The sequence below is a fragment of the Seriola dumerili genome, unplaced genomic scaffold, assembly GCF_002260705.1.
Source record: "Seriola dumerili isolate Sdu_G_001 unplaced genomic scaffold, Sdu_1.0 BDQW01000068.1, whole genome shotgun sequence".
Lineage (NCBI taxonomy): Eukaryota > Metazoa > Chordata > Actinopteri > Carangiformes > Carangidae > Seriola > Seriola dumerili.
The window spans coordinates 14464903-14491615 of record NW_019174323.1 but is presented as its reverse complement, the minus strand read 5'-3'; the positions used below and the strand labels follow the sequence as shown (position 1 = coordinate 14491615).

Below are 26713 nucleotides of genomic sequence, written 5' to 3'. Positions count from 1 at the left end.
TTGATAAAATCTCTTCCAGACATATTTAACAAGTCTTGTTATATTTCTCTGCAAATTTTCCTTGTTTTTTTTTTTAAATTTATTTAGACTTTATTTCACCAGGCAAGATATTGAGAACAAATTCTTATTTATAATGACGGCAGAAAATATTCGTAGGGGAGGAGGAAAACAAAAACACAAAGAAAACAAAGAAAACAAAAAAAGACTAATTAATCAAATTAAACAGAAGTAAAACATCAAGTATTGTTAAAAAAGATATATATATATATATATATATATATAAAAGAATAAGTCCCAATAACTCTCATTGCTTGTCTGTAAGCCAGTGAACTACACAGCCCCTGGGTACAATAAGCTTCCCCTATAGCACTAAAGGTGTAGGAAGACGGTGAGGGGGTGGCTGGGTAGAAGTGTTGACTAATGCTTCATAAGGCCTTGTTTAACTGTGACTGGGAGCCTAATCCCTCTCACCCCGTCTGCATGTCCCTGAGCCCTCCATGTTAATGCCTGTCCTATCATTACACCAGTCCAATTCACATGGTGTTGACACGAGCTGTCAGCGGATTAGGACAGAGCAAAAACACACGTTTCATTATGGCTTCAAAAGAGAAAAGAGGAGGAAGAGAAAAAAAAAAGAGGTGAATGCGTCATGTCTGCTAAAAAAGAACAAGGTAAAGACAGTTTCCTGTCAACAGAAAGCAGTAAAAGGAACATGTAAAGGTTGCTTCTCACCTTTAACCTTTTCTATGTTCTTGTGCTTCGTGACTCTTCAGCTACAGATCTTAGAGCTTGTTGCTTCAGCTGAAAATGCATTTCCTCAAAAATCTGGGTTTTTCCCCTCACACTGATTAGATCATTTTAACCAGTGGAACAAAAAAAGTCTTCAAAGCTGACACTAAAATTTTGTTTTGATTGCCCGACAATGCACATTTAAAAATAGACTATAGATAATTAAACTGAACATCTAACAAAAAAAGATAAAAGTATTTTTTTTTTTTTTTTATCACCAAAGATCATTTGTTATCCAGTTAAAAGTATCAGTTTGCTCATATACCTTCGCGAAGACGAGAAAGTTTTCTTACACCAAAATTGTGTGACATTGCGCAACGGAAGCCATTCATTCATTTCAGATGGAGAGAGTGGCAACCAACGTGACAAGCACTATGCTGATTTCTCCACCAGGTTGTGCAGCCAAAGTTTAACTAAAGGGAACTTTGACCCCAAATACACTGACCCACATGTGTCCAAGTGGGTTCTGGCATTAAGAGGATTCACAATAATTTTACTGCAGGGAAGATAGTAGAGGAGTCAACTTTGTGCGTCTCTGAATTCACTGAGTTCTGTAACTCTAGTGTCCAATCCCACCAGGATGTGAGGAAAAAAATCTGAAGCGGGACGGAAAATATTAGAGAGGATGGGTATATCGGGTTAGAAAATTAATTCTGAGGTAGGTTATATTCTGATGTAGTCCATAGAATACATTGCAGGGTTATTTCCTGCTGTTTTGTTTCCATGCCCTTTGCTCATCTCACAGTGAATATATACCTGCGGCGACAACACTGAAATTTCCAGCTGACCTCAGTTAACCTGTTGAAACCCCCTATATTCCCCTACATATCTCTTTGTTGTAGATATTTCCCTAAATTCCAACAAGTTACACAGATCTGAAACAGCTCGCCTAGTAGAGCTGAAATAATGACTTGATTCATTTTCAACATGAGATTATTCAAAAATTCTTTTGATGATCAATTAATTGTTTCAGTCACTTTTCAAACAAAAATGCTGAATATTCTGTGATTGAAGCTTCTCAGATGTGTGGATTTGCCGCTTTTTATCATCTTATAAACTGAACATCTTTGGATTTTAGACTGTTGGATAAAATCAGATATTGATTATTGAATAAATATTCTTTAAAAATAATTGATGATAAAATACACTGTATGCAACCCTATCCCTTATCGATAACAGAGTGGGACGACTACAGTTCATTTTGCATCTGTCAAAACCGACATAAAACAGCCGGTTTACAACCTTTTCAACTACTTGAGTAAACTTAGCCTGCTGCGAGTCATTTCAGAGGTTTCAGTTACACCACTTCAACAAACTGCTGTCCACAGGAAACGTCACTGATCACGTATGCATCAAACATTTTTATGCATCTTGCATACAGCAGGAAAACCCCAGCCTCTTCCTCTTTTTTGAAAACATGCTAAGTAATAAGAAAGGAAAACAGTACTTGTACACACGCACGTACACATGCACACACACACACACACACACACACGCTTTGATCTCTGATGTCACTTAGTGCTGTTCCACCTGAGCCTCACAGTGAACCGATCATTACCCGGTGGTATTGATCTCTGCCTGTGTCTCTCTGTCTTCTTCTCTCACCACACATTTTTCTGCCACAGCTCTACATTCACCTCTCTCCTCTCCACATCTCTTTATCAAACTGTCATTTACTCATCGGACCCCCCCCTCATTCTTCCTCTGTAATGCTTCTCCGCTGTCCCTCCCCTCTGTCTCTTTTTCTCTCATCTCAGATATGAGCGGATCATTTCCACTGAAATATGAAGCCTCCTCTGGCCACAGCTTTTTTTTAAAAAAAAAAAACAAAAAACTTGTATCTATTTTATTTATTCATTTAAAATACTCACATCCGGATGTGTGTCTCTCTAGACGCTGCTATCCTGAACAACAATTTAATTTGTCTGGGCTTCACTGGAAAAAAACTCATACACAGGCTATTTGTTTAGGCTGATCCTCTTGCAATCACATGTCCACCGGACTGAAGGGTCATCCGCATCAGCACCATCCTCAACAACCCATCCTCCCTCCCTCTGTGATCAGGGCTGGCAGTGACCAAGGCCCCCAGGGGACCAACATGGACACTTGGTATCAGCTCAATAAACAGCAATTTATTGGCAGGGGACTGAATATGCTGCCATCCTTGGAAGCTATCAGCAGAGCGCCGTATTGGTGCTGAGAGAGATTAATGAAGAGAGGGGAGAGGAGAGGGGCCACAGCAGCACGAGACGATATGTGATGCTGCACAGAAACATATTTCTGGTGGACGATTAGCTGTTTTTGTAACATCATATTCAGTCGCTAATATTTCTTTCTTCTTTTAAATTTGTAATAAGGAAACTAGAAAATACATATTAACAAAAGATTGTGTACATTTAGCTCTTGCCACATAAAGTGATTATTTGGTCCCAGACTGTTAAAAAAAAAAAAAAGTAAGAAAAAAAGACCTTGATACACATGTATGATGTGGCAGCAAAAACTGCCACGGAAACGAGTATGTGATGGGCATTATATATGTGCCTAATTAACCTTCCTGGCTTCCTCTCCCCCCACCTCATCAAACTAGTAAGACAAGTTGGACCAAATAGGCTTCATATGCAGCTGTTGCAGATAAAGAGAGTTTTGCATGTTTTTCATGAGCGAGCAAATTTAAAAGGAAGTCTAAAGAGAAATCTAGAACAGAATCTAGGGCCTTGTGTTACAGGGGCCCCACTGAAATTGTCATTTTGACCTGATTTTACTAGCCTACTATTAACATCACGTCTAATGCAACGTATATATAGAAATATAACTATAATTTAATTAATTAATATTAAATCAGTGGCTCCATGTATGTTTGTAACCTTTTAACAAATTAAGCAGCTTGGTAAACATGAATAAAGAGCCTGTGCACATTTTGATACAGAACCTAAAAAGGAGAGCGGAAGTCTCGCTCTCTGATTTCCACTTGAATTTGTTTCAGGTGACGGTGGAAAGTGACAGTAAACCGCTACAACTTCCGATCAGGCGCCCATGACTTCTAACCTGAACCTTGACCCTTACACTTCATTACTATTCCAGTCAGAGCAGATTTTAATTCATGAATTCATTTATCATCAAGTAAAAAAAAAAAAAAAAAATTGCTTACCTGTACCATTCCAGTCCCTTATCGTAGAAGCGGTCAAAGAAGTGCGGCTCTGCGCCCACGGCCCTCACGTCCGGATGGATGCGCAGGAACTCCAGCAGCGCCCGCGTGCCACCTTTCTTCACCCCGATGATGATGGCTTGAGGAAACTTTTTGCTGCCGAAATTATTGGCTATAGATATATTATTGGACGGAGCATCGCTGTTCGAGAAGTCCGACAGTTGTTCCCGTACAAGCGAGACCGGGGACGCGTTATACGCGCCGAGCTGCTCCGGTGACGCTTCCTGTCCATCATTTAAGATAATTTTATTTTGAAGATTAGTCTGTTGGTCATACACAGGCCTGGGCAAGGAGTCACAGTATCCGTTGAGGCAGTAAAAGAGGTATGTGAAGAGAATGATCATGGTAAAGAAGACGGACAGCTTGGACTGCACCTTCAGGTGTCCAAAGTTGAACGCAGCTCTCCATTTACTACATCCCATGAGTCGCAATCCTGATCACGAGGACACAACGCAGGAAACATGGCATATCAAAGGAACTCATACTACTGTCTTTCAGAAAGTCACTCAAACTGAGAGCACTTTAAAAAAATCATCGCGTTCGTGCCACAGCAGCAAGTGGCACAAAACTTGCCCACCGCGCGTTAAAACGCTCCACATGTTGCTCAGCTCATCTCACTCCCCCCCCCTCTGTCTTCCTCTGGATGTGACAACTTGCAGATTTTCTTCGACGACTTGAGCGAAGTTGCAACTGAGAGGCGGCTGTGAGTTTACGTCCCGCTGCGCTCCGTGCCTTCTGTGCGCTCCCGTGGCTCCTTGGCAGCGGCTCTATAGGAAACCCTCAACACCCCTTTCCGTCTGACTGCCAAATCCACGCCCTGTTTATCAAACACACGCCCCTTCCATCCTCAGCCCGCGCGACACTGAAATAACAGAGAAAATAATTAACAGGCGCAACGCACCCTCTCCAAGCTGACAGAGAGGGAGAAACTCTCATCTCGCATTATTTTGGAAGCAATTTTGAAGGAATACAGTCGTTAGTTTAATTGTATGTAATGCATTGGAAGAGAAGAAAAACGTTTGGACCATGATTAAGAGGGGATATTAGTTTCTGATTGCAGACTGAGGATGCAATTCCCCCCATTTCCCCTTCAAACCACCACATCCACCGTATAACTTACTTCATATTTGGAAACCTTATTATTGGCCGGAGCTCCAGGTTGACTCTTGGTCAGACTGTGGCTTGTGAATGGCAGGCTATAGTGGCCACCTGCTGTCTGCTAGCCCTCCTGACCCCACAGCCCCATGGAGCCATGCCGTGACACACATTTAACCTTTACACTCCTGCCCAATGGAGACAGACAGGTGTCATCAGCTTTCTCTATTTCCTTACTCCCTGTGTGTGTGTGTGTGTGTGTGTGTGTGTGTGTGTGTGTGTGTGTGTGCGTGTGTGTATGTGTGCATGTGTGAGACCATTGTAAACTTACGGTAAACATGCAGTGATCCAGACCACCATCAGTTTCTCTCCTCATCCACACCCACTTTTGTAATAAAGATAAATATTAGAAAAATAGTCGACTTATTATTTTAAACATTCATGACAGATTACTTATAAACATATTTAGACATTTATATTTAACACATTGTCAGACAGGTCAGGTTTTTGGAACAAATTCCTTCATATGTCCCTGGGAACAGGACACATCTATATTTTCAGCAATGAGACACAGAGATGAAATGTCTGGGATCCCTCCCTCTGGAGAGGGTGGACTATAGAGGTGTACTGCTGTGCTGAAAAGCCTGAACACAGCCCTGATTTATATCCACGAGCTAAAAGCGCTCACTGATGATCCTCACAGTTTACCACTGGTTCTTCCTCCTGGAAATAAATGACTGTCCTTGTCATTTTCCACGCTTTCTTCAGTGCTTTGCGAAAGTAAAAATAAGAAAACTTGGATTTCATTCAGTATTCTTATTTTTGACGTTTCTCTTAGTTTCAGTTTTCAGTTCACTTTTCAGTTTAACCAGTACTGTGTCACTGAAAGTAAAAACCAGATGATCATAAAGGCACATGACCCACTGAACTAGATCAGCACAGTGCTGATAAGTGGATAACTGAGGTTAACCATTGAACATTACATCACCCCAGTATTCCCCTTCAAAATTTCCTCACGCAGCTCCAACATACTACATATGTATTGAATGAAATATCAAATATAAGATGCACTGTTACTTTAGTTACCAAATGTTACTTCATCTTCTCATTTCATGTAATATGTAAGATGCTGTTATTATAGTTTGTTACCAATGTTCTGTTAAGTTCACAAATAGACGCAGAAAGACTTGAACAGTGTTTTTCTGTACAACACAAGCTCCTAAAGGTGGACCAGTTATCATTCCCAACACTGAGCTAACCCAGTGCTCTTTTTCTCATTTTAAATAAATTTACAAATATCCATGACATTACTTTGCATTTAGATTTATACGTAATCTGCCTTTTGCGGTGAGAAAAAAAATGTGTCTGAAAAAACCACATACAGTGTTAAACAAGGTGAACTATTATAGGTGCATTAGTTCCAAAACACATAGAAACCTTAATAGACCAGACTGCAACACAGCTGCAGCTTGATTCCAAACAGGTGTGTTGTTCGACACTGCACTTTGACAGCAGCATTGATATGTTGTTATAGTTTGTGCTATTTTTAGTCTTTCAGTATTGTTCTCTCTGCTTGTCTTTCAACAACACATAGAGAACCACACGCCCCTGTAACGCCCCTGGATGTATTATGAATGTTCAGTTAATACCTCTTGTGCCGTAGTAGAGTTATCGTGGGTTTCTTCTTACTAAAATTTTGTTGTAAAAGTTTGTTGAGTGCAAGTTCACACCAAACACCAAAACCATATATGAGCTGTCAGTGTCAGACTGTTGTGAAATGGATACCGCTGGATACTGAACCCATTTTCCTAAAATAGTTTTTGACAATATATGTGTTACAGTATAAATCACAAAACATTGGCACCTTCATCTTATATGTTGAAAAATAAGTGAGGTGCTACATGGCAGCACATCCATATGGATGATAAATCTGAAGGGGGATGACAATATCTATCGACCCAGGCCTCCTCCAACTTGGCAGTCTGTCAATTTCCCCGAGTCTCTAAACAGAGAAAGCATCATTTACCCTTCTGTACTCTCCAAGCACTCCTCCATATTGATCTGCTGTGATGCTGAAAAACAATCGGAGATGTGCCACTCTGTAGTCAAAGTGATCAATAATGTGGGCTTGCTTTGTTTTGTTTAATGTGCCGACAGAGCCGTCTTTACTTTAGCTCGTGCGAGGTTCAAAGGATCTGGGGTTTTTGAAGGCAGGTCAGATTCTAGTTTTGCATCAAAGTTGCTCATATTGGTTTGACTGTAAAGGGCGTTCTGCCTCTGGATAATCTTTTCAAAAGGTGGGGGGAGAATGGAAAACTACAAGCTGAACATGTTCATATTAACTAGTTTGTTTAAAAAAAAAACTTCATTATTTACAGTCCTTAAATGTCTCTTTTGGTAGCTAACTGTCTGTATGTCCACTATTGATATTAAAAACAATATAAAAATAAATTTACTAAAATGTTAATAATTCTTGCACTGAATTATCAAAATATAATTTTTATCAAAATGTATATTTCTTAATTGCAACTAAAAGCCGTGGCTATCTCACCCACTAGCTCTCTCTTGCTGAGTGCATGTAAATTGTACATTTCTATGGCAAAATGTTTCAATAACATTTGTAGTTAAACAGATGTCAAAAGGCCATGTTTAGTTTTTAAGTCAATTTAACCAAATTTGTAGTTAGCCTGTAAGGATTGTCTCAGCAACATTTTGTACTTGTTATATTTGAATGTTACTAAAATGTATTTGTTTATTTATGTGTTAATTTTTTGCCTTTTTGTTTGTGTACATAATTGCCTGGATGGGACACGAATGAATTAATGCCATGGCACCAAAACCTGAGTTAGAATTAGCTGCTGCAGAAATAACATGCAGAGAAATCAACATCACCATCACAGCTGTGGATAAAACACACCGTTACCATAGCTGCGATGTGTGTTATATATTTGGGCCAAGATCAGCCCCATGCACAGTATCTGTCTAATCCTGAATGACAGTCTAATGTATGGGACCTGTAAACTCCGTTTACAGGGGAACATCTGAACTAAGGTATTCTCACTCCCTTGCACACTCACATACACACCTGTGTCTGTGAGTGACATAGTCTGTATTGAATTCCTACCCACCTGTGTCAGGTGTGTGGCTGCGGGAAGGCAGACAGCTGTACAGAGCTCAGCGGTGACTGTTCTGCTCTGTAATCCTCGGTAAAGTCCCTGTGACAACCTGCGGCGGCTGCTTCAAAGGCAGGATCTGTTTCACATGTTCCCTCTGCTCCTCTCAGGATCATTCGCTGCTATCACAACCAGACCAGCTGGTGTGTTGCTGAATGCAAAACGGAGGGACACTGAGTTGCTTGTGAAATTGTTGGCATGGTACAAATCAATTTAAGATATAGCTTTAACAGTAATTAATGAGAGATTAAATTAGAAAAATCAGGCGAAAAGACAATACCCTCAGGGCTTTGACAAAAAGAAAAAAGTACATTATTATTACGTCAAAGATATAAAATAACTCAAATATGCTCTGAAAGATTGCTAAATTTTAAAACATACAGTTACAGTAACAGCAATACCTACCCAAAGTTTGCTAACATTAGCTAACATTAGCCATCATAAACTACTGGTCATACCAGACTAAGTAAAGCTGTAGCAGCAAAACCTTCAGGTGAACTGAACTGAGCTGGATTAATTTCACTTAACGTTTGGAAGTGAAACAAGGTGGACTATTTTATTCTCAAGTATTTTCATGTAGTCTGAACTAGTAAGTTAATAATTACCAACGGGACAACTGATATGAATTTCCTCTGACTTTGTGCTACGTGTCTCTTTTTAAAAGGCTTTCTGTTTTTGCGTTTCTCACAATAGTCAATCCCCTCACTGTTTCAGGTCAAAGTGAACACACCAGACATCTCAAGTTGTCCCAAAGGGGCATTGCAGTCGTTGTCCCGCAGGGAAATACAGAGCTTTGTCCCAGTATTGTCCTTGATCACTGAGGATACAATACGTGTGACTATGGCTGAAGAGCTGCTCTTCAAATGAGCTGTTAACTCACCTGGATGGAATGTGTCACACATGCACACACACACACACACACACACACACACACACACACACACTATCATGAAAGACCAGTGCTGAGTAAAGGATGAGTTATATGCAGGGAACGTGGTGTTTTAATTGAGTTTGAGTGGTTTTAAACTTTATATCCTAAATATTATTAAATCAGAGAGACTGCTGATTCGTCTGATACCTGCTTGCCCTGGTAACTGTTTTTGGAGTGGCTTGGAAAAGTTAGGCTACGTTAGCTCTTTGTTTTCTTTGTTAGTTTAAGTTGCCCTGCTCTGTAGCTCCTATTAGCTAGCAGGTCAAGAATAGGAATAAACTACTTTAATGCTGCATTCACAACATATTGGCAGATGAACAAGAAAACCTCCCATTATTCTGTATTTGTTGTCCACATTTATTATGTATATATAATTTTTTTTTTATTTAACTAGCAGCAATAGCATTTTTACCACCAGCTTGTTGACACTGATGCTGTTCTTCTTAAAGGAGCTTTGCTATTGCTACATAGCCAACGTTAGCATTAACAGCTGTTTACTTACCAGTCTAGCAGAGACGTTGTTCAGCATCAAACTTCATTCTTTTACTCTGTGGAAAGCCACGCCAATGTTAACTGTTGTCTGTGTCACGTCTTTTCTTCTGCTGAAGTTAGCATGCTAACCAGCTAGCCCTCGGCCCGTCTCGTCGCTTTCCGGTAGCGATTCTGCTCAGGGACCTCTTGTCGTGTAATCGCAGCAATGGCCGAAGCTCTTGTGAAGCGACAATCACCACCAGCCGCTCCTGGCAAGAAACCACATTCAGCAGCAGTGAAAACTTACAAAATGCTCCTTTTAAGTGGGAGATAAACTGTCACAACTTCATGATATCTGTGACTCAAAATTACAAGTAGTACACTGATGTGAAGATGTTTCTCTTTTTTTTTTTCCTGCCACTTATAATTATGGTTTGTAAAATGAGATGTGAGTGTACTGTTCTCGTACTGGTATGACCCATGAATATATTATTAGAACTGGATGTCAAAATCAGAGAAGATGCCCATTGAATTGTCCAAAGAAAGTTATTGACCATCTCTTTGGTTTTCTTCTGTGAGGTCCATTGCACATGCTGTACAAGTTAGTCTCTGTTTTTGTGGCCCGGCGTTGTACCGTTGTACACGCAAACATACTGTAAGTAAAGTTTCTCTGGGCTCTGTGGAAGTTTTACAAACGTTTAAATCTGTGTAATTTAAAGATAATATAAAATCACAAAGAGAAACAAACGAAAATGATCGACCTTGTTTATCAACTGGGAAAATTCTAAGGATTTATTTTTCAGTCGTGATGTTCGCCGCAAGGACAAAATGCTGCTTTAGCCTGATGTTGAGCCACACCTGGGACATAATACCACTGTTATTCCATTAACAAATCATCCAAGGAAAAAAAAAAAAAGTGATAGTAAGCGCTGGAAAACAATGCAGGAATTTGTGCAGAGCATCAAAGATCACACCATGAAAACAAACCCCTGCATATGCATACCATTTTAAAATGCTACACACAATCAAAGCACAGTCACCAACCAATGGGAGAGTCCATACAGCCACAGCATCTGCGTGCTGTGAGTCTGTGTTGTGTGTGAAAGCCAGTGGCAGGGCCGTAGTCTCAGCCATAACTGCAGGGCAGAGCTCTGCGGTGAGCTGGGTAAATATAGGGCACGGCAGCACTGTACATTATCACATGGGTGTGGCTACGAGCTCGCTGCTGGAAAAATGTTTTCAGTTAAGGAGTAAAGAAGGCACGTAAAGTGGCAGGCATGCCTGCACACGATCACTGCCTCATTGTGTTACATAGGTAAATGTGAGGGTAATAATAAAAACTGTTTACCAGTTTAAAGCTGAGTCAGTACAGAGGGAAAAGGTGAGGACTTCCATGAAACCTCACCTGATACGTGCTTGTCTTATCATATTTAAACTTTTACTGCAGTGCATTATGGTTAAACAGTGGCCAATGTCTCTAATAAAACCTCACAGTTTTTCTGCGTTGGTTGTTTAAAGGGAGAAATAGGAGGTTTTTACTTGTCAGGGAAAAGAGCTGGAGGAGAACAAATGAACTTCAGATGGTTCCTGCTTAGTGGAAACATTCTGGTTTTCACACTAAAACAAATATTTTGACTCTCATTCAGTCATTATAAATGTGCTCTCTGTGTAACAGGATTGGGGGAAATCCGTGCTGATCGGTTGATCTGTGTTGACAAGATGCTGACATGCTTCCAGCATTTTGGGCCCATTCACAACCTTGTGGAGTAACAATACAGGAAGAGATAAGGCCTCAGGTGTGTTCTGTAGTATTGAGATCCAGACATAACAACATGGTAGGAAATCAGCTTATCTCTTGACATCTGACATTTCAGTTATTACGAGATCAAGAGAGCTTGAAGCAAAATGTTACAGTCAGCAGATGAGGAGTCATTTTGAGAATGAGTTTCTCCTGTATTTAAAAAACAGAAAATTTAGTAAAGTACAGTATTTTGTTTAAATTGTCATGTCCTCCAGTTAAGTTAGCTGTGTCCTTAACCTTCATCTTTAATTGACAGATATGAGAGTCGGCTATTATCAGTTTTCACAATAACTCTCAGCAAGGAAGTGACATATTTCCCAAAATGTCAAACTACTTATTTAAATGTCCCGTATTGCAGAAAGTGAGATTTCTATGTGGCTTTAAATAAAGCAGGTCTAGGTTTTATATAAATACATTGTTACTTTAACTTATTTTAACTTAATCGTTGGACGTCAGGAAGCCAATCACTGCACAGCCTTCCCTATGATAGTAATATTAGCAACCAGTGACTAAAGTTTAATTTTTCATTTTTTTCATTTTTTACCGTCTGTTTGGCTCATTTCATTGATCACTGAGCATCTCCGTTTGCATTTACCTGGGAGTTTTACCAAGCTACAGTCCATAACTTGCCGTCCGTCACTCAGAAAACAGTCAGCCAATCAGAAGAGAGGCTCAGAGACCGACTCAAAACTCCCCGTTCTTGCTAGAGCTCCAGAGAGAAGCCTGAGAGAAGAAGAAGTAAAAATATATTGAGATGGTTTTTGCCACAACTTAGTGATATCAACATTTCAAATAAAACACCAGAGTAAATATAAAATATAGCACCTTTAACTGAAAACGCTCTTTTGAAGTTGGACAAAAAACAAGTTGGGTCATAAAATAGCCAAGACCCAAACTCAGGAATGAAGTTACAGCACGGGTATAAGGTCAGGCCCTTTTCCCACAGCAGTAAGCAATCAGCCTCTTTGATAGGTTATCTGACAGGTGTAACTCCTGGTAATAAGACCACCCTGTAAAATGTGCTGATTAGAGCTTCACGGCAGCCTCTCCAGACTGCTCACAGTTTATGTGAGTGCATTTGATGTGCGTGTCTGTGTGTGTTGTTGCTTGGAGGCAATCCCTTCTATGACCTTCAACTCTCCTTTGCATCGAATCCAAACATTTAGCCAAGAGTCGTGGCCCGCATGCTACAGCTACTGTGCGATTTACTGCGCTGTGGATAGAGGATTTCCAAAACCGTGCGATTCCATGATCTACAGTCATGATGTCATTCATGCAATAAAGACTGGCCTATAATCATTCTGGTCACTTCTTCTCTGTGCTATGAAATTCCACAGAGGAGGATGATATATCAGAAGCTGGACACGGCTGTAAATATAGAGACGCACAGCGTAGACCATCTGATAGGTACTTGCAGAACCCAAGGACAAAATAAAAATGACTAATGGTCTCCGACTTGGTGTTTGTGTGCACGCAGGAGTTTGGAAAATAGGTGCTTTTCAGACTTCTAACTTGATCAAGATGCCTACCAATCTTCTGTTTGATTCTATGAGTATTTAAGCTGCAGAAATCAATGGATTGGAGCACGAGGGGCCTTCAGGAAAAACTTCGAAAAAGTTGTAAGATCTTCAGCAGTCTCACCACAGAATTATACCCCTATGAGCCTGAGCCTGACCCACTGAAACAGACAGGCAGCCTAAACAAACATGACCCCCCTAACCACTACTACCACACACACACACACACACACACATATATACTAACGACACTTACACACTCCAAAGTCTTGCTTTCAGAGCATATCACCATTCCAGGTCTACAGCAGAGGCCAAGAGAAAAGCTCCTGATTAAATAGTTTTGGAGCGTGCGTTGCTCCGGCTCAGGAAGCTCAGCGGCTTTGAAGCCGGTTGCTTAGTTTTGCCTGTTATCTGCTCTCGCGACTGAAGATAACGCAGTTAGACAGCGCTCAGAGACGATGTTTACAAACAGTCAGCGGCACTGTCAGGAGGAATTCACGGTGAAGCAGAAATGCAGCTCAACAGAAGAAGGCAAATGAGACAGTGAGGATTGGGCAGATATAGCTTGAAACCTGGATGTGCCTCTACCTGCACTTTGTGTAAACTTTGTATCAACTCGCATCTATTTCTGTTTTTCAACTGGATGTCTGTTAAAGGTTCAGTCCACCCAGATCACAAAGAAGCATTTTCTCACTCTGCTCTGGCAGTATGGAGGTATGCAGATACAGTAGCTTTGATTTTATTTGCCCAGGGTTTCAGATATCCGTCTCTGGACTGATAAAGACCCAGAATGATAACAACTTTCTCCTATTTCACTGTTGATACTCACAAGACTTCCCTTTTTCTTTGATGCCCTGACACGACGGAGGTGATAGAGGCTTCATCTGTGTTGCTTGCCGCATTGAAAAATTACTTTTTAAATATCCTCGTGTGGATATATGAAGTTTATAACATGATGATTTATAACATACACAAAATTTGTCTATGTACGTATATTAAAAATATCTATGATTCATTTTTATATGGTATAACATGTTGCAACCACATGTTAAATTTATATTTAATTTATATACACAACTGGTCTCAGACTTTTGTACCCTGCTGTATATAATATCAGCATATATATTGACAGGCTTTGGGATGGATATAGATTTATGTAACACGTCTACAATATATGCATACATACATAAACACACATATTTGTATGTGCTGGACGAATATGTCAATATATGACATTTTTCTCATTTATAATTTATGAAAAATTATATATAGAACTATGTTTTTATTTTATATGTACATATATTTGATATATGGAAATTCAGTATATGTTCATATTTTACATTCGCGTATATGAATCTTTCTGTATTCTCTGGTTTGGGTTGGTTCCTAAAAACTTGGGCAAATAAAACCGAAACTATCTGCAGACGTAGGACTTGAAGAGCTGTGTCTGACAATTATTGCAACTTCACAAAAAGGACATTTGGCACGAGTTGGTGTGGAGAAGAGAAAGTAAGCAAGGTTTGAACTTCTCTTTTATAGCTCTCTTTTCCACTTCCATCACCTTTTGTGTGTGTAAGTGCAACACTGTGAAGCCTCTGAGGGAAAAAACACCTTTACTCTCATTTGAACGGTTGGTGCTTCTCACCCTCTCTGTGACGGCAGCTCTTTCAACCTTCCTTTGAGTATGGCCAATTGAAAACAGAACATTTTACCTTTAGAAGTGGCTGGACACTTTGTACAAAGGAGTTTGTGTCAAGCATACTTCTGCTCTTGAGTGAGTGGCCTCTCAGTACACATCTGGAACGTCAACTCTTCAACATCAATGTTGTGAAATAGTGTGGTAGAACTTTTCTGAGCGACATACCAGGACATTACATGTATATAGGCACATGTATAACATATACACGTGAAGACTAACTAAGAAGAGAAGCGATAAGTCAGTAAAGTCCCTTGTTGCTTCCTAACTCAAATCCCATCTGGAGCTGAAAGGTGTCGATACCTCGCCGCCTGTCCGCTGACTTATTGAGCAGCAGCTCAATGCTCCGGATCTCCAAGTATGATGTATGGCGATACATGTGCGGGGTCCGCAGGGACCAGAGAGATGCCGCTGACACTGGGGACACGCAGGAGGCTTGGTGAGCTGGGCGCTGCAGTCGACAGGCACCACATGTCAGGGCATCAAGATGGATGGTAGAGATTTGCTCTGTGTCCAGAGGATGGAGCATTATTTAGCCCAGATGCTGAGTGACTCTGGTCACTCTGACTGACCGGTGAGCAGCTGGCGGGGTTGCTGCTGTTTGCAGCCAGTTTATGATTTAACTTCTGACCACACAATCATCACACAGCAGGAATGGGTTACAGAACACACTTTGTCTTTTTTCAGTGAGACAGTTTTGAAATTTTCTGACAGATTTACAGTTTGCAATAATAGCCCTACTTTTCCGAACTCAAGGCTGCCACCGCCAGAACGCTGTAAACAAACAGCTACTGGTGAGTGATCGCGCAAGTAACAGCTACTTTTTCATCTCTGGAGTTTGGAGGACCTGGACGTTCGTGTTCATTCATCATTCCTAACAAAAGATGAAAAATAGGAACCAGTTTTGGGGGAGAGAAAGAGAGGTACATGCAGCCAAGGTCATGTGAGGTTATGTGGTCACAAGGATGCCCCCGGATCCTTTTTGGACCTTGCTTCATACCAGGGATCAAACCTTCAGATATCTCTTGAGTTTGACCATTCGTTTTAAAATGAATTCCCCCAACTTTATGGATGTGCATGGATAGATGGATGGATGTACTTAATCAGTGCATCTGTTAAGTTTCAACATTTTGGTCAATGATTAAACATGGGTGTATCCTGACGTTAACAAAATAGAATATAATAAGTTTAGTGTAAAATTACAGCCCCCATTCCTGGCTGAAAGCATGTTCAGGCCTGATTTCTGGGGCATTATGGGAAATATAGTAAATAACTGATGAATAAATGTAAATCCCAGCACATCCTGAAAGACGCTGAACATGCAGAGATGTGCATGTCACAACCACACAGTCCAGATTTGGTATAATTTTGCTTAAATGGAGGTGAGACTCAAAACGTACCATGATGCTGGTGCGGTGAAGCCTGCGTTGTGTAGCAGCTGCCCCTATGAGAGGAGACATTTCTGTTTGAATGTTTTAACGGTTAAATCTTTATCAAGTTCGAGACAATGGGGCTTCACTGTCCCATTGCAAAATTATTATCTGTGTATGCATGCGTGTCTAGTGTTTGTGCGTGTTTTGGCATGGCGAGCTGCTCTAATATGCCCTAATAACCATGATGTCATCCACCTGTTTTTTGGCTGGAGGGCAGCGATGACTGATGGGACAATTTTGCATAATCATCTTATCTGATCTGGAGCGTATGAGCTGAAACCCAGAGAAATTACAAACCATAAATGTGAAAAGTCGCCTTATTCCAAAATACTCTGGGGATTTATCCACTTTGGGAAAAATGGTACAACAGAGGGTTTTCCACTCAGTTGCTCTAAAATAATGTTTATTGAGTCTGAAAAAGTGTTTGTTTTGTAGACCAAAACATTTTCTTTCATAAAATACACTAATTTGGTTTCATTTACCCTTTCAATCATTTTGTGGTGGGGAATTTTCTTCCTAAGCTGTTCATATTGAATGGAGGATTCACCTGTGCAACCCAGGCAGGAAAGGTGAGCGTCCTTGAATGCGACAGTGCCATAAAGAATACTCTGAAATGACCTTTTGGAAGATGCAGCTGTCCTCTGAAAACCTTTTTTTATAATATTGTGTAGGTAACATATAATTGAGCGCCTTCATGCCTATAGAGAGGTTTTTCCTATCGCTCAATCAAACATTAACCCTGTCTTTAAAAACGTCTCAGGTCAGCAAGGTTAATGCAGTGCCTGTGCGACTCAACGCTCAGATGTCTGCCCTTTGAGGAGATTCACCATTAACCTGAAGTTCAGTTCACGCTGCGCTGAGAAAGCACTTCTTCTCAGTGGTTTCTTTCATTTCACTGATGGAAAACCCAAAATGTTGCTTGATGAATGTGAGTCATACAGTGGGGATTAATTATTGCTGATGTATATGTCTCGTAGTTGAGAACGAAATGCCAAGAGGAAGCATTTTATAAACCACGTCCCTGTTCAGACCAGTTTGGTAGTTAACGTATTTGTGGCCCAGACACATGCCGCTGTGATTGCCAGAACAGTCCTTTGAATTCATGTTTCCTGGGAAATGTGAAGCGCTGTCAGGAAGGTTACTATCATTTACCTACATCAGCCTTAAGGGAAAAATCCTAGTGAAATATTAAAAAGGTTGTCTTGTGGAGTCCTTTCTTTCTCCTCAGGATAACTGCCTTAGAAATATAGTGATGTGTATAGTCAGACAAAGAAAGAATAAGAGAAAGGAAAGAAAAATGAGCGGAAAAAATATTAGTAGGAAGGTTCAGTGTCGGCATCGTTCTGGTAAACATTAGAAATAAAACTGAAGTAGATATAAATGACAAGTTGAAAATTAAAAGTACAGCAGCAATGGGTTTTAACCACTGTGACCTGGATGAATCTAAAAAGGAGAGACTAGTGGAAAATAACTGATAATAAGCAAGTGATGCGTATCGGATGTCATCCAAATCTGCATGTATGCATAAATAATCCGCCCGCCACCCACCTGAACTAATTTTAGAGACCCGCACCTGATCACACATTACCAATATGTCTCAGTGGGACATTACATGTGATGTTATGGTAACATATCACACTGAAGTACACTGGTTTTATATAAACAAACATTTATATAAAGTGAAAGTTCTCCTTTTTTGGTAATATGAAAAATGGCAACAGGTATTACCACAACAGCCTGAACACAGGCTGACATTTTGAATGTCACTGTTTCTTCCTGAACACAAATCATTTAAAAGCTCATAATGTTTGGCTGCTGCCCAAAGTAAATAATAAATCACAAGGAGTTCAGCTGTCCAAACACAGACTCTAATTCATGCCTGACGAAAAATGTTAAAATGTTTTCACATTTTAGAGAATCGAATTAATATTTTCCTCAAACATTATAAATTATTTCACCGCCCTGCAAACCATCAGGTGTTAATCAGTGTTAATTTTTGTAACCTGAATATAACTGTGATCCGCGCATTAGCATATGTTTCTTGATACCGTACAGCTACAAAGTAAAAAAATGTATTTCACTTTTCGTTTGTACGTACCTGAATAACTTTAGCTTTTTATACGTCCATCAGTTTAATTTGTTTTAAACTTTGGTTTACCACCAAATACCACTGTTTAGTGCTAATTTGCAAATGTTTAATGCTAACACACACAAACCTAAGATGGTTACATCTATAAAGCTTATACCTTTAAACACCAGTATGTTAGTATTGTTATTGTGAGAATGTTAGCATTCTGACATTAGCTTTCAGCTAACAATACAAAGGAATAGTACAGAGCATTTAGCATGGCTGAAGACTCTTAGTCTGTCATTTATGATGAAGTCATCTATTTTAAGCAGCTGAGGATAGATAGATAGATAGATAGATAGATAGATAGATAGATACATACATACATACTTTATTTATTCATGAGGAGAACTGAAAGAAAGAAAGAAAGAAAGAAAGAAAGAAAGAAAGAAAGAAAAGGGTAAGTCTGAGATTCCTGGGGAAAAACTATTGTGGAAACATCATGAAGTGGATATATGTAAATAATAGGCTGAGGTACAGTAAGTACATCACAAACTAAATTATGGCTTGAATGCTTCAGCTGTCACAGACCGATGTGATTTAAAAGTGCAAGATGATCCACAGGTTGTTGTTTTTTTTTTTTCTTTAATAACAGGCCTCACCTTGCTTTATGCTTATCTGCTCCTGTGCAGTCTGATGGGACTGAGCATAACACAACCACTGCCAAGGTTGTGGGTTCAATTACTAGCGGGGGGGGGGGACCATCTATGCTAAAAATGCATGCGTGCACTCACGGCACAGTAAGGCAGCTCGGGTAAATACATTCACCAAATGGACTACACCGTGTTAAAAGAATAAACCTCTGCGCGTTTGCCTGCCAAGAAAACACAAGAGGAAATTTACTCAGCCGTAACAGCCTCAATGCAAGGTCAGGCTTCTGCGCCACGCTGAGGGCTGAAATTCATTTGAATACCTTTGGCAGCGCGTAGAAGTGAAGTTGGATGGATGTGTAGTGGCGCTCCAGAATATTGAAGCCGTCGATGCTGAGAGTTCAGCGACATCTACGAATGTTATGATGACCTCTCGTAATTGCACGCTACAAGAAGTGATGTTTTGAAAGAAAATATGCTTCAAACTTAACTTGTTGTGGTGAAACCAATCAAATTGAGTACAGTGTGTTCTTCTGTGTGTGTTTGAGTGTGTGTGTGAATTATGCATGTGATAACAAAAGGTGGAGAGAGACTCTCTTCAGAGTACTTGTGTGTGCGTGCGTGCGTGCGTGCGTGCGTGCGTGCGTGTGTGTGTGTGTGTTTGTGTTTGAAGTCCAAGAGGAGTATGGCAGCGTGTTGACTGGCACACATGTTTTTCTGTGTTTGTGCGTGTGTGTACTTCCTTTGTAATGATAGCCCTCAGTGTCTCACCAGGCGGCCAGGCTACTCCTCTAAACCTCGGGGTCTCTGCCAACCCTCGGAGCCCAGAGAATATGGCCTGCAGCTGGGCCACAGACAGAGAGAGAGAGAGAGAGAGAGCCTGAGCCCGTATTAGCTACTGAAGCAACCCGCATCCATAATTAATACAAGACAACAAACACACAGTTTGTGTTCATATCAAGCAAGTTTCCACATGCAGCAGTGGAAACATGCAGGTAGAGCACCAGCAAAGATAGTATCATGGTTTGTTTACATTAGACTGTTCACTTAACTGGCAAAACCGGGGAGATTCTTTCTTTCTTTCTTTCTTTCTTTCTTTCATAGTTGAATGAATGTGATCTATAAGAGTGACAGCTCCATCTAGAGGTCAGTCTAGGAAACATCAGTTCCTCTACGAGTCTTCCTCACAAGAAAACACTGGTGACAGAAACATTAAGATTCTTCACTTAAGTCAAAGTGGCTCAAAGTCAATGTCCTGCAGTGAAAGATTGTTTTACTAGTAAAACACACTTAAAATATCGAAGGTAGCATTGTAGTAAGTGGAATTTGCTACTGTTTTACATACTGTTTGTCTGTAGTTGTCTTTTATGTTCAACAGTGCATCATGTTCATCGTGTTTTGAATATGAAAATGTCAAGTAAATACATCAAAATTTAATCTTTAATCTTACACCACTTCAGTGAATGTACTTACAGTCTGCCACTACAAATAAATCATAACAGACAAGATAAAAATCTATCAAACTATAATTTATTGTTTGTTCATTTATATGAGCATGAATATAAAGGACTGTCACAATGGAGGATAAATCAAATTTTTTGACTCTTGACTCAGATGTGAGTTTTTCAAAGTAAAATGCAAATCCACAAAGGTACAGATGTATTATTTTGCATTTTTGCTCAGGTGAAAAGTCTCAGGAGCTGAAATGCCTCTGGTTCTTACAGTAGGTTAACGATTTCTTTGCTACTACATAATTTCAAAATAAACATACAAAAGAGATACCAAAAGTGTAGACTGACTAGAAATGTGGACGTCTTCAGTGCATAGATAATATGGTTATATTTACCTTTGGGAGTAAGTAAATGATACAGGCAGCATAGTGTACAATGAAGTGAAAAAGATAGCAGCAATAACTGATGAGTGCCTGTTTAATTATAACTTTTTAACTGTTGTTGCAAAACCCAATTTTTGCTACAATGACATGCATGAACTCGTACATTTTATTGTTTCGTCCTGGAGTTAATTTGTATTTGAACATGAGGTATTCAAGGAATATGAAAAAAGTTTTGCAAAGGAATATTTGCAGAGGTGTAGTGTGGTCCCTGTGTCAAGAGGCCGGTCAAAGATTCTTCAGCGGACAGGACGTCCCTCTCAGGCCTTTGTCCCGTCCACGTCACGCGCTGAGCCGACCTGTTCACACGTCCTCGACCGAGCAGCAGTTACAGAGAGCTCAGACCTCGCTCTTTACTGTTTGTCTTTGCCTGCGATAGAGACACGCGTGTGAAGTGAAGTCAGAAAAATACTGATTATCAATCACACAAAAACTGCACAAACAGATTATTACGTAGCGAAGCAGCAGAACACTGGAGTAATGGCTAGTGGAAAAACAAATGTGTAAGTGAAGCACAAATGTCACACACATGGAATAAATTATTAAATTACAAATTATTATTATTATTGTGAGTCATTAAATTATTATTCTTATTCTTAGAAAAACATGTGATCTGCTTGTAATATCCTGCAGTGGAAACGTTTTCTGTTTTCAATGCAAATCAACTTTTTCTGGTGCAGCTATCCACTTTGTTCTTTCTCCTTTCATGATTAAACAGCCCAACACTTAAAATTATATATATACAAAGTAGTTAAAATCAGCTCCAACTTGACTCTGTTATATTTAGCCCTGTAGACGGATATCGTATTTTTGGATTTAGCTGCAGAACTTCTAAGGCCTCTTTGTTGCGGCATGCCCAGATCACTGGAGGTGACTGGAATTTCATTTGTGCCTGGTGCAGGAAGGAGTGTAAACAAACACACCCTCAAAACCCTCATAATCTCTCTTGAGAAACAGTGTCCTACTTATTGGACACAATCTCAGATCTCGCTGTGGACAGTTCTCATTATTTTCTACTTTTGGCCGAAAATAGTTTCCAATTAAAATCGTTGACAGTGAGGCTCGTGGATTGTTCTGAGTTACCCAGAGTATTGTTTCTGCAGAGGCAGGTTTTATGATTTGGTGGCACTGAGCCTGTTCAGCCTGCAGGCCTGGGATTTCAAAATGAAACTGCTATGAAATCCAGACTGGCATCCCTCATATCCGTGCCCCTCTCACCTTTGACGGGGACAAACTTGAGCGAGTGGCTGAATATTCAAAAACGTGAGACTCCCTCCTCTGGACCGTCATTCACGAACTCGTGGCCCAGCCCGTTGCCACACTTGCCACACAGCACCTGGGTACACACACAACCATTACACAATAACCCCACCTGTCGTAGCTCCTGTTGGTCATAAACTTGAAATACATATACCAGTTATGAAAGTATTGATTTCAGATCGTAAATTATAGTTCAGCAGTAAAAAACAAAGATGGTACAGTCAGTGGTAAATTTATGAGATTAGCTTGTGTGACCTTGTAGGCAGTGAGAGTCTCCATCATCTTGGTGACACTGTCCTCTCTGATGGTGTCGGTGAAAGCCGGCCAGGGAGACGAGTGGGCGAACTTGGACCGACTGGAGAACAGGGGATGGTTACACTTGGAGCACACATACATACCTGCAGGGGACATTTACTTTTAAAGATTGTTGCTTTGTTTCATTTCCTATCTGAAATAAATATAATTATTTAAAATAATATAAATAACTTGTCTTGACTCCCTTACAGGCCCTGCAGTAAATCTGTCAGGTCACATGATTTAAGGGATGAAGAATCAAATAAAAGTTTGTTTTTTTCCACTTATTTGTCTTTTCTTTTTATTAATATTATATTATTTATAACCTCTTCAAATCTCTGACAACTTGTGTCAACATCAAGACCATAACATGTAATAAAGGCTCCCCAGTTGCTTTATTTTGAAGGGCCAAAAAAAAACCCTCAGTTTTCACTGAAATCATTAACGACAGATTTCTTCATTAATGTATCGATCTGACAAATATGAAATATTATGAAATAAAAAATAAAAGCAAACTCTTTATCAATTGCCTATATCTCCAAATTGTGTCACACCACATGTCCTTCCTCTGCACCCGTCACTGAGATATTACACAGAATTTAGACTATTGTGTATTATCAAAATATTCATATCTAAAAAGACGATTTAAACTAAACGTACATTAAACTGATTGGTAGCCCTGGAATAAAAATAAAAAGGTTATTTTATCCTCCATAATCCAGACTAAACGGAGATTACATCACAACGCTGCTGACTGAATAACCGTCACCGTCTGCTCACCTGGTTTGAAATGATCCTTGTAGATCTCACCGCCTAAGAACTGACAGAAAGACATACTGTGGTTTCTCTGCAGACCAAATAAAGGCAGAATAAATGTTAATCTGTCTCGGTCTTTCCTCCGGCAGGGATGGCAGGTGACCGGGGCAGGAGCAGCAGCTGTTTTTCCCTCGTCTCGTGTGAGCTGATCCTGGCCGCAGATTTAACCGGAGCTCCGCCCACTGCAGGTATCTGCTTTAACACTAGATGGCAGTGTCCGACAACAAGCGCACAGGTGGACATACAGACAGAAACCGTACTGGAAATCAGAGCATCAGTATTTATATTGTCATCATTGCATCATGCAATAGAACAGAAGGGAGCAGCATTGTATCGTGTTTATTTATAAGGCTCTGCTGCAAAAACTGCCAAGTTACCTCTGCTCTCTGGTTACAAGTGAATGCAGCACTTGACTTTAGCTCTACCTCTTGTTGCCACAGTGTTTCAAATACAGTGCTGCATACAAAACGATTGAACTCCACACAAATGTGAAGTTATATTCTCTTATTTCACTGAAACATTTTAAAAGGTTTTACTTTTGTATTTACAATCATTTTAATGCCAGTGAATTAGAATTGAGATCCTGATCTCTATAAGACTACCAGTTTAAATAAAGGATTTAATATCAATAATAATAATAATAAGAATAGTATTGATAATAAATTAAGTGAGTACTGGAGTTGTCCCTACACCTGCAGGTGTGTATGTCAGTGTCCCAGCACTTGTTCTTTTATTCACGAGCACTTCCAAATTTTGTCTTTAGCATCAACAATATCTGTTTCATTTTAGACGGAAGAGGCTCAAATATAAAACCAAAACTATCATGAGATCTCATTGAAATAAAATACTGGGAGTCAATTCTTTTTCACGATCTGTGTTTGTTTTTTTCTTTTAGTAACAACCAGGACTTCAAAGCTGCTACAGCGAAGCATTATTAGTACTATTTTGTAAAAATGTAACCTAACGAGACAGACGATCTGAGGAAATGCAGATGACTGTCACTGTCGCATTCAAACACCTACAGCGAGGTGTGATCTGATCTGTGATGTGCACTGCTACTGCAACAGCTTGTTTATTTACTTGTCAAACGATACCGAATATTAGTCTGAAGACTTAGACAAGACATGGCACACTTTTTTTTTTACAGTACAGTTATCTTGATAACATTAAAATCAGTATAATTTTTCAATCTCATCATGTAACACACAAGTAAACTGAACTGTGGTTATTCCTTCAAAGATTCTTGGAAGAGAGAAAATAAGTATGAATCATACCACAGTTATTTCCAACACATGCACTGTGGGGAGAAAGTTGATGAATAATAACACACTTGCCAGATAGTGTGAATTTCTTTCAGTATGCAGGTGTCATCTCAGACAAATAAGCATCACCATCCAAAACACCTTAACACCACCAAAACGCTTTATTCTGTAAATGAAACGCGGAATTTCATGTTAAAAATAAATATGCTTTTCTCTGTAGAAACTGTGAGTCCAGAAATGATATTTCTGTCCATCATAGGTCTTAATCCTTCATTCGTACTTGCAGTAGTGCTTGAGTGCCTCTGGCAGCTCCAGCCAGTCAATGGCCATCCTGTGGACGATGTGCTTCTGAATGGCCTTCCTACACAACGTCTGCAAGGACGAGACTGGAGCAACGGAAAAGAGAGAATAAAAAGACTGTGGATTTAGTAGAAGAAAGGTAATAAAGCGAAATAATGAAAAAATATGCATGGATGGACCACTGAACAAGCATAGGCCCTTGAGTCAGAGTCTCTGTATGCTAAAATGTCTTTCCGGAAAGTCGATCATATGACCACAAGAGACACAATAAAGCTACAGAGACTCAAAATGACTGCGAAGAGACAAAACATGACTTCAAAGAGACACAAGATGTCCACAAAGAGACATAAAACAACGACAAAGATAAAGCAATGTAAAACGAATACAAAGAGACTAAAAACTACCACGAAGACATGCAAAACTACTTCAAAGAGACACAAAACAACTACAGACGTCATCACCTGTGTGTTTTTGTGCGAGTTCTGATTCACCTGCAAAATGTTACTGAGAGAGACACGAAACAGCTCGTCATTTGTGGTGGGTTTTTTGTGTCTCTTTCAGTAACAGACAGAGTGTCGTGTCTGTGCCCAGGGGCCCATCGTCTCATAATCCATCCATGGTTAAAAGAATCACTGTGACACTCACATCCATACTCCACCTGGACAATGCGGACACATTTAGTAGCGGCAAAGACGTCCACCACTGCGTAGATAGGCTGGATGGTGGGGATCCCCTTCGCAGAAGCCCCCATATCCTCACCGTTGATGACAATATGCATATCAGCCAGGTCTCTGCCTTTAGGCACATACATTACTCCTATCCTGCTGCGTCTGGCTGTTGGAGGTAGAGCGTTCGTCTTGTACAAGTCGTCCAAAATGTGGCTGAAGCGTCCGGGCCGGCTCCGACCGACCAGCTTGTCTCTGGGGATCCGAACATTCTCAATGTACAAGTGAGAGTCTGTAAAGAAAGTCTTCATGTTGTTGCGTCCTTCGCCTCCATTTCCCTCACCTCCATCTGCATCTTCAACCTCCCCCCTGCCGAGCCTCCGACCCCCAGCCAGTCCTCCCTCTCCGGCCTCTTGGACCTCCTCTATGACCTTGTTGTGGTTGCGAGTGATGGCGAAGACCCAGCTGTCTCCCTGGTCTGTCAGGTCTGGGATGGAGTATTCAGGTACCACCTCTAAGCTCATGGGATCCCTGGCGGTCAGGCCCACACGGAGGTGGCCGCACCAGCCCAGCTCCTTCTCCTCAATCTCTATGAGGAAAATTTCTCCAGGCTGCAGGGGGTTTTTGCTGAAGCACACCCCATTGGCGAAGCTCTCCACCCGGGTGGCCTGGGTTCCTGAGAGGTCCAGTCTGACGTTGGTGCCATGAATGGGGTGGAATTCCATAAATTGGTCAGGAATGGCCTCCATTTTTATTTGTCCACGCGTTTAAACAGTCACTCTAGTGCAGAGAACAGAAACAACAGTGAACAAGAAATTCCCACTTGGTTTAAAATTTGTGAAAAATAAGCACAACAAAGACGGTCAGACTTACAAACACTTTCCAATCGGACGGTCTTGCAGTGGTTTCTGACTTAGTGGCCGACACGTGGTCATTGTAGAGACACAACAACTCGCACAAACACGACAAGAGCCCCGGCTCTGCCTATCTGTCGGCCACTCAGGGAAAGCTTCTAGTAGAGGGCTATTTTTGAACAGTTGCATATGTCAACAGATGGGAAGGTATCTGTGTGTGTTGAGGGGTGGGGGTTGGCCATGCACATACCCACAGTCACTCACACACACCAGATATGCACAGAGATTGGGTTAGGGTTAGTGGGAGGAACAAACCCCCCCTCCCCCGGGTCCTGGCACTCATTTAATCCCACAAACCCATGTACTGAAGTAATAGCTGCATAATTATCATAATGCCATATGCCGGGGAGATATGTTAAACAGCAGGCCCTTCATAGCTGTACTCTAAATATAGTCCATGCAATACAGTCGGGATTTCATTCTTATGTAAAGCAGCAATTAAAGGGAGATACCAGCATATATATATGTGTCTCTAGAGATTT

General features: G+C 40.5%; 2 protein-coding genes and 1 pseudogene across 2 annotated transcripts in view; all 3 read right to left on the bottom strand.

The window, feature by feature from the left end:
* Positions 1-4761, bottom strand: part of LOC111220375 (heparan sulfate glucosamine 3-O-sulfotransferase 6-like) — a 22052-nt gene extending 17291 nt beyond the window's left edge. Inside the window, exon 1 of the mRNA XM_022743444.1 lies at positions 3938-4761. Within this exon, the coding sequence (XP_022599165.1) occupies positions 3938-4416 (479 nt within the window). The 5' untranslated portion in view covers positions 4417-4761. The remainder of the gene's footprint in view (positions 1-3937) is intronic.
* A 15582-nt stretch (positions 4762-20343) lies between these two features.
* Positions 20344-23239, bottom strand: LOC111220201 (annotated as a pseudogene).
* A 1211-nt stretch (positions 23240-24450) lies between these two features.
* On the bottom strand, positions 24451-26305 carry neurl2 (neuralized E3 ubiquitin protein ligase 2). Its single transcript, XM_022743292.1, has 3 exons — positions 26191-26305; positions 25298-26097; positions 24451-24738 (listed from the first exon to the last, which is right to left on the bottom strand). The coding sequence occupies exons 2-3, from the start codon at positions 26064-26066 to the stop codon at positions 24623-24625; spliced, it is 885 nt and encodes a 294-aa protein (XP_022599013.1). The 5' UTR covers positions 26067-26097; positions 26191-26305; the 3' UTR covers positions 24451-24622.
* Between the last annotated feature and the right edge of the window lie 408 nt (positions 26306-26713).